The following is a 14,196-nucleotide window of genomic DNA, read 5'->3' on the forward strand; positions in this document are numbered from 1 at the left end:
GCAGTTACTCTTACCATCACTGTGTCTGTTCTACACATCAGGAAGGTGAGGCACACAGGTACAGGGAAACCTGCGTTTGAAGCCCACGGCTACCAAGTGCGAGGAAGGACTGACACTCACTACACATCCCCTCCCAGTTGCCAACATCTTTTCCTTCACACATCTCTTTCCCACATCACCTCTTCTTTTTGTTTGTTTTTTAATTTATTGGTTTTGGTGGGGGGAGAGAGAGAGAAACATTGATTTGTTATCCACTTATTTATGCATTTATTGGTTGACTGTTATATGTGCCCTGACCAGGAATCGAACCTACAACCTTGGCACATCAGGACAATGCACTAACCCACTGAGCATCCAGCCAGCGCCCCCACATCATCTTTTCAACTCCCTCCCTAGGGGGCCTTTGAATTCCCTCAGCGCTGTCTCTTTACCCCCTGAAATGAAAATTATCTCAAAAGCCCCCAGCCTCTTCCAGCTGTCATCTGTTGTCTTCTTCCTATCGTGGTGACATGGCTTCCTCAAACCTCGTCACCTCTGTGTAAGCCTCACTTCACAGAGACACAGAAGACACACTTGTGAATGTCTGCTGTGAATGTTAAAGACTTCATTTTCCTCTCAGCTTTATATTGCATTATCAGCTGCCACTGGGGCAGCCTCACTATTTACACCAAAGAGAAGCTGTGTTAAAATTAAGAGAGTCCGGCACTTAACGTGAATCACCCACAAGGTGGGGTGGTGGCTGCAGGCTGGGAAAAAACCCACCCATCCTGTTCACGCTCCACTCCCAGAGCTTAGCCAAGTATCTGGCACTTAAGAGGTGCTTCACACTTACGCAGAATGAATAAAAGGAGTGTGACAAAGGCATCTTTTCAAGAGTGTCAACTTGAGTGTGCTGCACACACAGTAAGCAGTCGGGATGTAACTGCCAACAGACAGCCTCCACGTGAAAACCCTTCGAATACAGATAAGGCTCAGTTTGTCTCTAATGAGAACCAAGTGAAGCCATTTCTTGAACGAGTGCTGGAGAAATAACTGCACAGAGCTGCCTAATGCGTCACTCTAAGACTGGCATCTATACGGCTTGTCTATTTAAACAAATAGAAACACCTTCTATTTGTTCAAAATCCTTACCAGACACTCCTAAAATTCAGGGTCCTAGAATTTCAAACTAAGTTTCTCACCATCTATCAAGCTGACAAAGAATGACAGCCCCTCCTGAGACCCCGTTTTCAAGAAACTTCCAAAGCCGCTTTTCCTCCAGTTAAACATGTCCAGGGCTTTCTCGTCGCCACTCACAGCTGCCTTTGCCAACTGAACGAGGTCCCTGAAAGCAAACATGACGGAGGAAGTCAGATTTCTTGCTGCTCCTCATAGGAAGGTGCTGTCATCACAGATGTGCAGAGAGTGGCTCCTTGCTGTGACCCCTCCCATGTCAGGCGGTGCTACATCTCAGCCCGCCCCTGCCCCCAAGGATTTAAACTCAAGGCCACCACGTAAGCTCATACTTACTCGCCAGGAGGGGGGAGCCGGAAAATGCAGTGAGTCAGGTGTTTCCCATACTCCTGTTTCAGCAGGGGTGTCCCTTGTACTCGGCCCCTTTGATCCAACCTCCATAAGAGCAGGACACCAAGCTGGAAAATCCAACACCCCATGCACAGGAAACACATTCTTACTGAGTGACAGGTGGGAGGCAAGACTTACGCTGTGCAATAGAACTTGCACTCATTGCTTTTTCTAAAACAAAACTACTACATGTGTACGTGAAAAACACAAATGGTTCAAAAGTGTTCAGTGAAGGCCAGAGACTCTTCCTTGTGCCCTCCAACCCTTACTGTCTGGAAATAACACCTGTCACATTTTCAGTTGTTAAAAAGATTTTAATTTTAAAATAGATTCAGATTTATGGAAAAGTTGTGAAAACAGTTCTGAGGAATCCCATACCCCTACCTAGTTTCTTCTATTATTAGATCTTACATTTTAATTCTCATAATTAATAAGCCAATATTGGTACATTATATTAACCAATCTTTATTAGAATTTCCTCAGTTCCTCCCTAATGCCCTCTTCCTGTCCCAGGGTCCCATCAGGACCCACGTGATATCTGGTCATCATGTCTCTTAGGCTCCTCTCAGCTGAGACCATGTCTCCATCTCTCCTGTTTTTGATGGTCTTGACCATTTCAAGGTCTCTTAAGGGATTTTGCAGAATGTCCCTCCACCGAGACTTGTCTATTTTTCTCAGCATGGACTGGGGCTGTGGCTTTTGGGAGAAGACCAAAGATACAAAGTGCTCTTCTCCTCACATTATATCAGGGGTCCATGCCACCGACAGGACTCATCTCTGTGACGCGGACCCGGATCTCCTGGCTGAGCCATGTTTGTAAGGCGTCTCCACTGCTCAGGTCTCCTTTGTTCCCCGTCTCCATCCCGCAGCTCCTCAGGGGAGGGGGAGTTATGTCTTACCTCCTTGAGCATGGAGAATCTACATGAATCATTTAGGATTCTTCAGCACAGAAGATTTGCTTCTTCTTCATTATTACTTATTCGATCATAGATTTATATCAGTATGGACCCATGGATACTTATTTTCTAGTTTGGTCGATAATCCAATACTACTTTTTTGCTTCAATTTTTCCAACTTCCGCCATTGGGAGCTCTTTCGACTAGATTCACACTCAGTCATTGTGGGTTTTGCAGGCACTTCCTCACTTCCTGTCACTACAGACCCTCTGGGCTCTCTGTCCTGCTCCAATCCTAGACTCAGCTGTCAAGGAGCCCTGGTTCCTCGTATTGGAGGAAACCAATAGAATCCAGGATCTGGGCATCAGGTGCACTGTTATGTTCAATTTTAAAACCACTGAAGTCTCAAATTAACAGCTTACACAAGTGTGAGCGAATTTCAAGGCAGCAGGGAGGAGACGACTCCACTGCAATAGGTCCAGGAGGCTCCATGACCAGGGGTGAGAGCTAAGCTTTGCCACATGGCAGTATTTCCATCCAAATCCATCTGCAAAAGGCATTTGCTCTGATGCCCGGCACTCCTCAAGGCAGTTTCCTGCTCAAGTTGGTGAACATTTTAGCACACAGTACACTCTTCCTCCCAGCCTGCTTTCAAATAGCGCTGATTCCAATATCCCCACATGCTGGGTAACACTGCTTTACTGTTTATGGACATATGATTTTCCAATAAGGTTGCCTTTAAAAGCAACTTATGCAATAAATCCTTATGAAAAGTTATGTAAGACTGAAAATAGCATATATCATCAGTACATATACATATATACAATATGAATAGTCTATATCATTAAGTGAATTCTTTTTGATTTTTCCAGCTTTATGAAGAATAAAATCATTATTGGTTTGTGTTTAGTAATTCTTTTCAGAATGATGTTTGCATAGCGAAAAAGACAAGGCTAGAAAATGAAAATGTCTCCCTTCCTTGCCACCCAACCTCCTCCCTAAAGAACCGTACTGCGGGACCCTGTGGGTCTGACGGTGTTTCATGCACACAAAACATCTGTAGAGATGTCTCTCTGCTCTGCCCTTCAAGTGCGATCATCCAGTACTTATTTTTTAACATAATAATTGCTTTATAGAGATCTTTATTAGCACACAAAGCTTCGAACTGGCAGTCCAATCAGGCTCCTGAACACAATCAGGACGTAATGGTCGTGTCCAGACCTCTGGGCTGCTGTTTTCAGAAGAAGCCATTCAGAGCCCTTGCACCTCAGGGGCAATGATTCACGCCATCGCACAGGCCTTGTTTCGACAGAAGGACAAACGCAGCCCAGTATGATCACAAGTTAAGCTTCCACTGACTCCCAAGGATGCAATGAGTCCAAAGCGCTTTGTTTCAGGTTCTGGCTAATGAACCAATTTCCTCTGGCGGGAAACACAACACAAAGCGGAGACCGAGAGGCACTCGGAGATGTCCCATCTCCTTTGTGGCAGCCTTGGACCCCACCTGATTCTAAACGTTTTTTGGGTTTTTTTTTTCATCCCTCACTACTTCCGCAGGGCGATTCTTTGTGTCCAGAGCTTCTTTCCCACTGTCATTCCTTCCAAGTTACTTCATTCATGTAATTTTATGCAGCAAGGCTCTAAAAAAGAGTTATCCCTAATGTGAGAAATTATTCCTATTTTTGAAGAGCGAGAGTTTAATGACTTAAGAAACTGGTGTGAAGTTAAGAATGTTCTAGATGCAAATGTCAACATATTGCCACTTCAAAGTATGGGCCGTCCTTCTAGGTTTCCTAATAGTTTATCATGACAGTAAGAACTGACTTGTCCTCTGTCATGTGTGCACTTATTGGATCCTACACTGGGCTCTGCGAAAGCAAAAGGGCAAACAAGAATGACTCCGTGTGACCAGGGGTCATTCTCCCCACTGCTTACTCATGTAACTGCTAATGGTTACTTCACAGAACATCTGCCCAGTGTCCCTTTTCTAGGGATCTCCCTACCTCCCTGGCCACCACTGACTACTGCACATGTGGGCATTTGATGTGGGTTGAATTTGAGAGAGAAGGAGGGACAGATCTCTGGGTGGGAGCTGAAACTACAGCAGGTGATTTCCTTTGTTCTCATCAGCTAGAGATTCTGCCTCGTGGATCTAATGGGTCAGAGAGAGAGAGAGAGAGAGAGAGAGAAAGAGCGCTGTGGTAGGACAGTACATGGAAAAGTGCAGAGCCAGCTGGCAGACGGGCCTGACAGCACCTCCCTCTTGGTTCCAGACAGTTCTGGAGTCAGCTGCATTCCCGTCGCTAGAGACCCAGGGAGACTCTGATGACCTCAGATGAAGTGCATCCTCTTGCTTCTGCTGGTCTGGGTTTGTCTCACTGGTAGCCCTAACTAAAGGGAGGTCTTTGGTGGAAGAGCCGAGCAGACCCTCAGCCAAGCCTGGGCACTCAGCGGTACAGCATTCCACGTGCTTATTCATTTATTATTACTTCTCTTACTCATTAAGCCCATTATTAAATTAAGACCAGACAGTCTAGATTTTCTCAGAAGGATTAGATATTTCTGTTCTTAAATATTTTGACCCTTAGGACTGGGTCAGCACATATCTGAGTTTAGTTTCATGCCTGAATTAATCTACTTTGTTAATTGTTATATAATACGGTCAAATGAGAGTAACGGGATTCAATGATCTTGAATCCCTTTACTCTCACAGGGGATTTGCAGAGCGTTCTGCAGTGGTAGGGAGGGAAAGGTCACCAAGAAAGTCGGAATCTGGGGACTGGGTAAGGTCATTAGGTGGAAATTGAATAGAACACAGAAGCAATCAGAGAAAAGGAACAAAGTAACAGAAAAAGGGGCAAGTGACAAGACTAGAGCAGAAAATGTCAGTGGTCCTTGTGATATTCACCATCAATAGCAAGAGAAATGCAAACTAGATAACAAAATTCTGAATTTTGTGAGAAACCACATGCTGGTAACTTGGTGTGAACTGATACACATCCCAGGGTGGGATGTTTGGTGACATCCACCAAACACGAACACACAGGCCCTAAGGCTCAGCCACCCACTTCTAGGAATCTCTCTAAACTTCCACATGTGTGAAATGACAAAAGCATGACGTCAGCCACTGCGTCATTGTCTGTTTAGCAAGACTGGATACCACTGAAATGTGTACCAGCGGGGGCTGGTGCAGTAAATCATAGTACATTCACATGGAAGACAGGCTAAAAGAGAAGGACGTTCACTGTTTACCAATGTGCAGAAATGTGCCAGACGCAGCGTAAAATGAAAGGGGCAGAGACAGAACAGAATCACATACTATCGCTTGCTTGTGTGAAAGGAGAGGACAATAAGGGAACAGGATCCTGTGTGATATCTCTACCCAGAGGTGTTTAATCTAAAGAGAAAAGTAAACAAATCTAAACTGAGGAATATTCTACACAGTAACTAGTTTGGACTCCTAAAAAGGTCAATGTCATGAAAGATAAAAAAAGAAAACAAAAGAGAGAAGACTGGAGAGCTGTTCTTGATTGAAGGAAACTACGGAGAAATGACGGCCAAACACAATGCATGACCTTGACTGGATTCTGGATAGGACAAAGTCAGCTATAAATGACATTACTAGGACAACTGGAAAAACTGTCATATGGGCTGCTCACTAGGTACTAGTACTGCATCAGTGTTCACTCTCCTGAGTTAATGACACACAGGCCTACTGTGGTTATGTAGGAGAATGTCCTCATTCCTACGGATCAGTGCCAAAGTGTCCAGGGGAGAGCGGAGTACGATGCCTGTGACAAACTCAAATAATCAGGGAAAATATATACATAAAGAGAGAGAGAGAGAGCAGATGTGTCAAAATGTGAATAACTAGTGAATTTATGTAAAGGGTATACAGGTGTTCCTTGTACTCTTCTTTTAATTTCTCTAAAGATTTGAAATATTGCAAAATTGGAAACCGGGGGGAGAATGCATTTTTATGTGCCTGTGTGTACCTGCAGAAACTCTGGAGGGGCGTCATGAAGCTCCGGATGCCGGAGAGTGGAGAGGGGAAACTGATGCGTGTGAGCGGGAGGCTTTAAAGGCACATACCATTTCCTACCTTTCCGATTCTGAAACGTGTAATAAATGAACACACTGTACAATTTCCACTGTACATTTGTGAATCAAATTAGGTCTAGACCAGGGTTTCTCAACCTGAGCACCACGGACATTTTGTGTGGAATAGTTCCCTGTTGTGGGGTCTGTTCTGGCTTTGTAGGGTGTTAAGCAATTATCTCTGGCCCCCACCCACTAAATGCAGGGAGAAGAACCCTCCTCCACTGTCCTGAGGGGCAAATCAAGCAGGTTAAAAATCCCTGAACTAGACAATCAGGATCAGGGACTTCGAGGCAATGAACACGGATGCTCAGGGAAGCTGGTGATGTAGCAGTGCCATCAAAGTGACAGTACCTGAGTCATTCACCCCCATCTTCATGAATACAGTTATCTAGAAAAGTTCATTTTAAAAATGGTAGTCATCCCATAGAGTGGGATGGGAGAATGAAATTTTCAAACCTTGCTCTCAACATAAAACAAAATCTGCCACGACACCTGACAAGATCAACTGAATTTGGCAACCACACATTTCAAATAATTTGGTCTTTAACACCCTTCCCAGTGTGTCCCCAAGGGCACAGATGAGCATATGCTGAGATCTGAAATCAGTGTCACCAGGTGTCTGCTTACCCTGTCCCCCGACAGGAGGCAGTTTCCGTTGGTGCTCCAACTGAGGACAGTGATGTCTGCGGTGTGCGTTGGGGGGACCGCATGCTGCTCCTTGTCCTGCTTATTAAACATAATCACTTCTCCGGTCTCCCATCCAACAGCCAGTACCAGCCGCGTCGGGTGCCAGCACAGAGAAGTGACCTGATAGGACCTCTCAATATGCGTATCAGGCACACACTCACCCTATGACACACAAGAGGTGAATCCCATATTACACAGAGTGGCAAAGAATTTCTGGGTAATCGATGAAACTGTCATCAGTTGGAAGATATAAAGAGCTGTTTGTTAAGGAATTGTTCCATCCAATTTTCATAGAAACACCAATCTACCCCAGCTGAGCTATGAAAACGTAAGATCAACACACAACAGACCATACTGACCAGTGTGGTATGACATACTCTCAGCTGCTCAGGGGCTAGCTAGTGTTTTAATGAATTCCAATAAAACTTTATTTATGAAAACAAGTGGTAGGCCAGGTGACGTTTGTTGACCCCGAGGTTCTCAAAGTGTGCTCAGATAACTCCAGAGTCTGCAAGGCCAGTTACTTTCAGAACGACACTACGAAGTGATTTGCCTGTTCACTTTCCTTTCCTCACCAGAGTACAGTGGAGCTTCCCAGGTGGTGTGATGTCTGATATTACTGCTCCAATAGCTAACGGAATATGTGCTTGTGTATTCTTGAGTTTTCTCAATTTTCTAAGAAAATAGGTTTAGGATATAAATATGTGTGTTTTCAGAGACTAATTTCATTTGTTCACAGTACTCCTACTGGATTCTCTCTAGTAATCTTGTTATACCTGCTACATTTGTGACCTCATTATCATCTAGTAACTATTTAGAATTCCCTTGTACCAATTAGAAACACAAGAAGTATACTTTGCTTTGTAATGGTATTTTTACAATTTTCTAAATTTTAAACTTTTTTCTAAAATTGCTATTATTTTGGAATTTAATATTTATTCTAAAGAAAAAGGTAGACTACATAGTGGAGAGTTCTCTGACTCCTAGAAGAGAGGACCCTACTCCGACGAAGCCGGGTGACACTGCGCTCGATGCTGGGGCTGCACCAACATGAGAGCAGATGGGAGCCCTGGCTGAGCTTCCATCTATGGAAGGGCGAAAGAGTGACAAGTGTCACAGATGAGACCTCCAATGATGAGGCAGATGAGACACCAAGAGGTTCTGCCCTAGGGGAAGGACTTCCTCAGGAAGTGTCACTGAGCCACTTTCATCTGGGGGACTAATACAGTAATCGAGCAAACCAATCAAGGGAGACGCCCCTGTGCAGAGGGCGCAGCACAGGCAGTGCTGGGAGGCCCGGGAGGCCAGGTGTGTGCGCAGCGCAGGAGGAGGAGCACCCTGGGAGGCGCAAGAGCCAGGCCTTGGGGCACTGGGGGCCACATCAGGTAGTTCTGTCCTTACCCAAAGAGCAATCTGGGGGTAGGGAACGTGGGAGTGGTGGCAGACTCCAGGTATGAGTCCGAGAGATGGCTCTGCCCTATGTGGGGAACGGGGATGGGGAGGACCTTCAGGGCACAGTGCTGCAGTGAGCAAGCTGTGCTTAGTTTGCCAGAGGCTCCAGGGGTAAACCAGGTGAACCTGGCCATGGATTACAAGGCGGGGAGGAAGTGTCACCATCATTCCCAGGTCCCTGTCTTGGGCATCAAGACGGAGAACGCTGAGCCTTCAAAGGTAAGCATGGGGCAGGGGACAGTGGGGCAAAGTTCAGTTCAGTTTGGACTTGTAAAATTGGAGGTCTGTGTCAAACATCCAGATGTCCTGAGAACAGCTGGATTTCTAAGTCTGTATTTTGGGGGGACTTGTGGGCTGGTGATACAGGCTTGTAAAGCCATTCATTGATAGACGGTGAGAGTCACAGAAGGAGGGAGGAAACAGAGGGAGAATAGGCCTGGACAATGTCCAGGCATGCCAACGACATTCCCGGTTGGAAGGAGAGAAAGGCTAGACGAAGGGGGCAGGGCAAAGGAATGCCCTGCAAGTTCCATGGTGTGTTTTCCACAGAACTTCACAAGAGTGTGGAGCAGCATGGAAGAGGGACGTAAGATAAGAACCCAAAAGCTTGCAGAGCTATGCAGACACTGCTGCTGACTCTAGCTGCTTGGGTGACGTATCTGGGTTGGCGGTGAGACTGCAGAGGGCTGAGAAGTAGGTGGGAAGGGAAATCTGATTTTCTACATGAAGTATGAGGTATGTTGTGCACTGAGAACTTTGCTGGGGGGGATTGAAAGTCTGAGGAGCATCTGGAAAATTTTTGCTCTGGGATGAATTGTGAAAATTCCCAAAAAGATGTGCTGAAGTCCTAACAACTCATACTTGTGATATGACCTTATTTAAAAACAGGACCTTTGCAGAGGATCCAGTTAAGATGAACTCATTAGGGTGGGCCTAATCCAATATGGCTGTGTCCTTAATAGAAGAGGAGATGCACAGAGGAGACAGCCCTATGATGATGGAGGAGGAGACTGGAGTGGTGCAGGTACAAACCAGGAACACCAGGACTGCTGGTGACCAGGAGCAAAGACAGACCTGGAAGACCCTCCCCACAGCCTTCAGAGGGTGAGGCCCTGCCAACCTCTTATTTCAGACTTCTGGCCTCGAGAACTGGGAAAGAACACATTTCTGTTGTTTTAAGCCACCCAGTTGGCTGTCTTTTGTCATGGCATCTACAGAAAACTAATACTTTTAAATGGCTAACGAGAGCTGACGGGAGACTGGATCAGGATGGACAGACAATGCCGAGGGGCCATTTCTGGTTAGTGGCTGTGAACTGATTGTAGATTCTGTCTTAAACATTTCTAAATATGTCCCCAAACCTAAATTGCGGAGGTAAAAGGATTATCCACATAATAGGGCTTTTATAATAGTGGGAGTTGAGACCTCAGTGAGAACTCACACACACACACACTACACACATGTACATCATACCCCACACACATCCTACACACTCCCTACCACACTCACCTACACCCCAAACCCTTATACCCCCACTCATCCCCACCCCACACACGCACAGAATAAAACAGAAGAAAAGCGCCAGAAGCTAATGAAGTCATCATCTCTGCTGGTTAGTACTTACTTGCTCCAGGTATATATCCACACTGCCTCCTGAGGTTGTGCCCATGGTGGCAACCGCCAGGAACGGATGAACAGGGTGCCAACTGATGTGGGAAGGAGACCCAACGGAGTCTGGGGCTTTTATTCGGTAGTCAAAGTAGAGGGCCATGATGAAACTCTGACTAGTCAGGGCTGAAACCTGCAGGGGAAAAACCACCAAGCCCCATGGTTTGAACAAAATGACTGTGTACAGAATAAGGAAAGAATAGCATCACAGACCTATAGTCATAAGACATTCAGCAACTTATGAATGCTGCTTCATGCTGATTTCAGGCAATTCATGTGGAAAAAGTCGCTAACAGGGGAAAAAAGCAATTAAAAGCAAGGGATTGGACTTGCAATGATCCAGAGCATGAACGAAAACAGTAAAACTTCTTGCCGTCAAACAGCAAAGAAAAGCCGTGCCACCTGGACTACCTGAGTAATCCTCAATAATTTTTACTCTAATCATAGTAAGGACAATTTATATTCCTATAGTCCCCTTTAAGAAAAACATTTTCAGCCCTGGCTGGTCTGGCTCAGTGGATGGAGTGCTGGACTGCAAAGGAAGGGGGCCACTGGTTCGATCCCCAGTCAGGGCACATGCCTGGGTTGCAGGCCAGGTCCCCAGTGGGGGGCATAAGAGAGGCAACCATACATTGATGCTTCTCTCCCTCTCTTTCTCCCTCCCTTCCTCTCTCTAAAAATAGAATAAATAAAATATTTTTTGAAAAAAAAAGAAAACATTTTCAAACCAAATAAAAGCAAACTGGTTCACTGAAGAGAAAGTATATACAGAGAAACCTAGTATTCAATTTCTGATGAAGTTTGAAAACCAACGCTCTCTTCACCTCTGACTGTCAGGTTGTAGGAGGCAAAAGGGTTCCTGTTAGAGAGTCAAGAAAACAAACCCACAGCAACTGCAGAGAAGTTCAACTTCATTAGTTACAGAACTCAATCTCCTTCTTTCTTTCCTTCCCTCCTTCCATCCCACTCTCTCTCCTTTCCTTCCTGGAAAATATACGCATAAATATGTACCTTTGAGGGAGGAGTAGGATGGTGAGTGAAATGATAGTCTGTCTCCTGCCCAATTTTCCATACTCTAGGATCAGTTTGGGGAAGCTAATTTAGTAGAGAACAGAATATGTGTAGGGTGACTTCATAACCATTACGATGGCTATTATTACAAAAATAGAAAATAAGAAGTATTGGAGGGGGTGTGGAAAAATTAAAACACGTGGACATGAAAAAGATTGCAGCCACTATTGGAAAGCAATATGGTGATTCCTTAAGCATTAAAAATGGAATTTCTACATGATTCAGCAACTCCAGTTCTGGGTATATACCCAAAGAATTGAGAAAAGCAGGAACTTGAATAGGTATTTGGACACAAATATATATAGTAGCATTATCCACAGTAGCCAAAAGGTAGAAACAATCCAAATGTCTATCAACAGATGAATGAATGAACAAAATGTGGTATTATATATGCATATAATGGAATATCATTCAGCCTTTAAAAGGAGTGAAATTCTGCCCTGGCTGATGTGGCTCAGTTGGTTGGAGCGTCATCCCACAAACCGAAAGGTCATTGGTCGGAGCACATGCCCTGGTTGTGGGTTTGATCCCTGGTAGGGACGCATACAAGAGGCAACCAACTGATGTTTCTTTCCCTCTTCCTCCCTTTCCCCTCTCTCTAAAACCAATAAGTATGTCCTTGGGTAAGGATTAAAAAAAGGAATGAAATTCTGACACATTATAGCATGCATGAACCTAGAAGACATTATGCTGAGTGAAATAAGCCACACACAAAAGCAAAATAATGTACTTGTATGATTCCACTCATATGAGGTACCTATAATAGTCAAATTGAGAGAGCAGATTGGTGCCTGCTGGGGCTGGGAGGGTGAGGTGGGCGGAGCAGTTGTTTAATGTACAGAGGGTTTCAGCTGGGGAAGATGAAAGAAGTTCTGGAGATGGTGGCGGTGATGGTTGTACAAGATGAATGTACTTAATGCCATTGAACTTTATAAGTAAAATGGTTAAAATGATCAATTTCGTATTATGCTTTTTTAGCCACAACAAAAAATAGTGCAAAAAATTATTCAACACCTGCAAAATCCTATCATTCTATCACGGTAGGGAATGGACTATGCAATTGGCTGAGTAATACAATAGTTGTATCAGAGGAAGTCTTGAAAGTTTGGTGAGGATTCAGAGAAGGAAATCCCTTCAGGGAAGCTGGAAAGCATGTGAATACAAATGAACAGTCACATTTCAAATGTTTACCTTCCTCTTGTGAGTATATACCCTGAATACTAAACAAAGGCACAATTTTCGAAGTTGTGTTCTTACCATCACAAACTGCCTAGCACCCATTCAGGGATCCTGTGGGAACAGCCAGGCACTGGCTGGAGGAGCAGAGGGTTGTGGGGACTGGAATGAGGGGAAGGACAGGGTCTACGGGTCCTCTGCACACACACATATCACTTAGGGCAGGGGTCCCCAGTCTCCGGGCCGACCAGTACTGGTCCATGGCTTGTTAGGAACCGGGCTGCAAGGGAAGCCTGAGCTCTGACTCCTATCCTCCATGACACTGGTCTCTGGTGTTGGAAAGGTTGGGGGCTGCTGTCTTAGGGGACAACTACATTAGTCAGGGCTCTAATTCCTTTGAGTACAAAGTCCTACGCAAAACTTCAAACAAAGCCATTAAAAATGAAAACACACTAAACACCTGGTGATTTAATATAGCAAAGGAAACCTTTTAAAGTGGGTTTTAACATGTTGTGGCCAAGAAAGTTTCTAAATTCTGGACGATGGGAGATTTATATTCATATTTAACAAGTTTACTTTGTGAAAATATTCCTCTGCAAAATAAGAAATGTTATCTAACTTGTAATGAAGGAGAAAAAATTATAATGACACTTGAAATATTTAAACCTGATTTTCTCTGTATTTTTTACTTCAAACATCATTTTGTAATAAGCATGTGTGCTAACAGATCTTTCCGTTACTTACTTCCTGCTGCCTGAGGCTTTTCCAGCGGCTCTTTTCCCCACATCCCTCCTTTGGGTACTCAGGAAACCTCCGAGTTTCCTCCAGGGAGCTCCTGGACTTGACTTCCAGGCTGTTGGGTGCTTCTGCCCTGTGTCACCATAGAACCCTTTACTTCTCTGTCGCTGCACGTGTACTTGATCGACCACCTCCACTCCCTACCAGATTAACTACCCCACCGGGTGGGAGACTGCTGGAGCATCTTCAGGCCCCAGAACAATGGCTTGCACAGAAGAGTCCCCAGTAAGTGATGAAGATTTTTTTAGCAAGGAAAGATGTTCTTGATGTTGCTGGCTGTAAAAATTTGGGTTACAGGCCAGAGAGAATGAGTCCCTTTTTATACAATGTATAATTATTATTCCTTACATCTGAATTTTAACATTTACCTACAGTGAATAATTGTATCACCTGCATAACTACAAAAGTAAAGTTACCAGGAGAAATGACTAACAAAATCATTACCAATAACATCTATTAATGGCATCAGTTCAGAAACAAGTGAACCTCTTTTCCTTAAAACAAACTCAGGGTCACTGGAACATTAAAAGCATTAGGTAAATATATATAAACTTGGGGGAGAGAAAAAAGTTTCATTTGTTCTAATCAATTTACTCCTCTTGGCTCCAACCATCCAACATCTCTACTGCCTCTATTAAATCAACTTTTGGGAATCATTCAACCAAGGGTTTCCCGGTATTAAGGCTAATTAATTAAAGTTGCTTTACTGTTTGGAGATGCTGCACAAGGGAGTCGTAAATAATTGGAGAAACGGGGACTGAGTGGGCCGGGGTGGGGGTCAGGC

General features: G+C 44.5%; 1 protein-coding gene across 3 annotated transcripts in view; it reads right to left on the minus strand.

Annotated features, from left to right (window-relative positions):
- IFT140 (intraflagellar transport 140) overlaps positions 1-14,196 on the minus strand; it is a 94,384-nt gene that overhangs the window by 78,314 nt on the left and 1,874 nt on the right. For 2 of the 3 annotated variants that reach the window (XM_037034666.1, XM_037034664.1), the window contains exons 2-5: positions 10,324-10,500; positions 7,188-7,409; positions 1,510-1,631; positions 1,182-1,324 (exon numbers count right to left, since the gene is read on the minus strand). In XM_037034666.1, the coding sequence (XP_036890561.1) occupies positions 1,182-1,324; positions 1,510-1,631; positions 7,188-7,409; positions 10,324-10,470 (634 nt within the window). In that variant the 5' untranslated portion in view covers positions 10,471-10,500. Of the gene's footprint in view, positions 1-1,181; positions 1,325-1,509; positions 1,632-7,187; positions 7,410-10,323; positions 10,501-13,358; positions 13,450-14,196 lie in introns of those variants that run through there. The other variant, XM_037034667.1, reaches the window with a different exon arrangement.

The sequence above is a fragment of the Sturnira hondurensis genome, unplaced genomic scaffold (genome assembly GCF_014824575.4).
Source record: "Sturnira hondurensis isolate 20B ecotype Veracruz unplaced genomic scaffold, ASM1482457v3 Scaffold0022179, whole genome shotgun sequence".
Lineage (NCBI taxonomy): Eukaryota > Metazoa > Chordata > Mammalia > Chiroptera > Phyllostomidae > Sturnira > Sturnira hondurensis.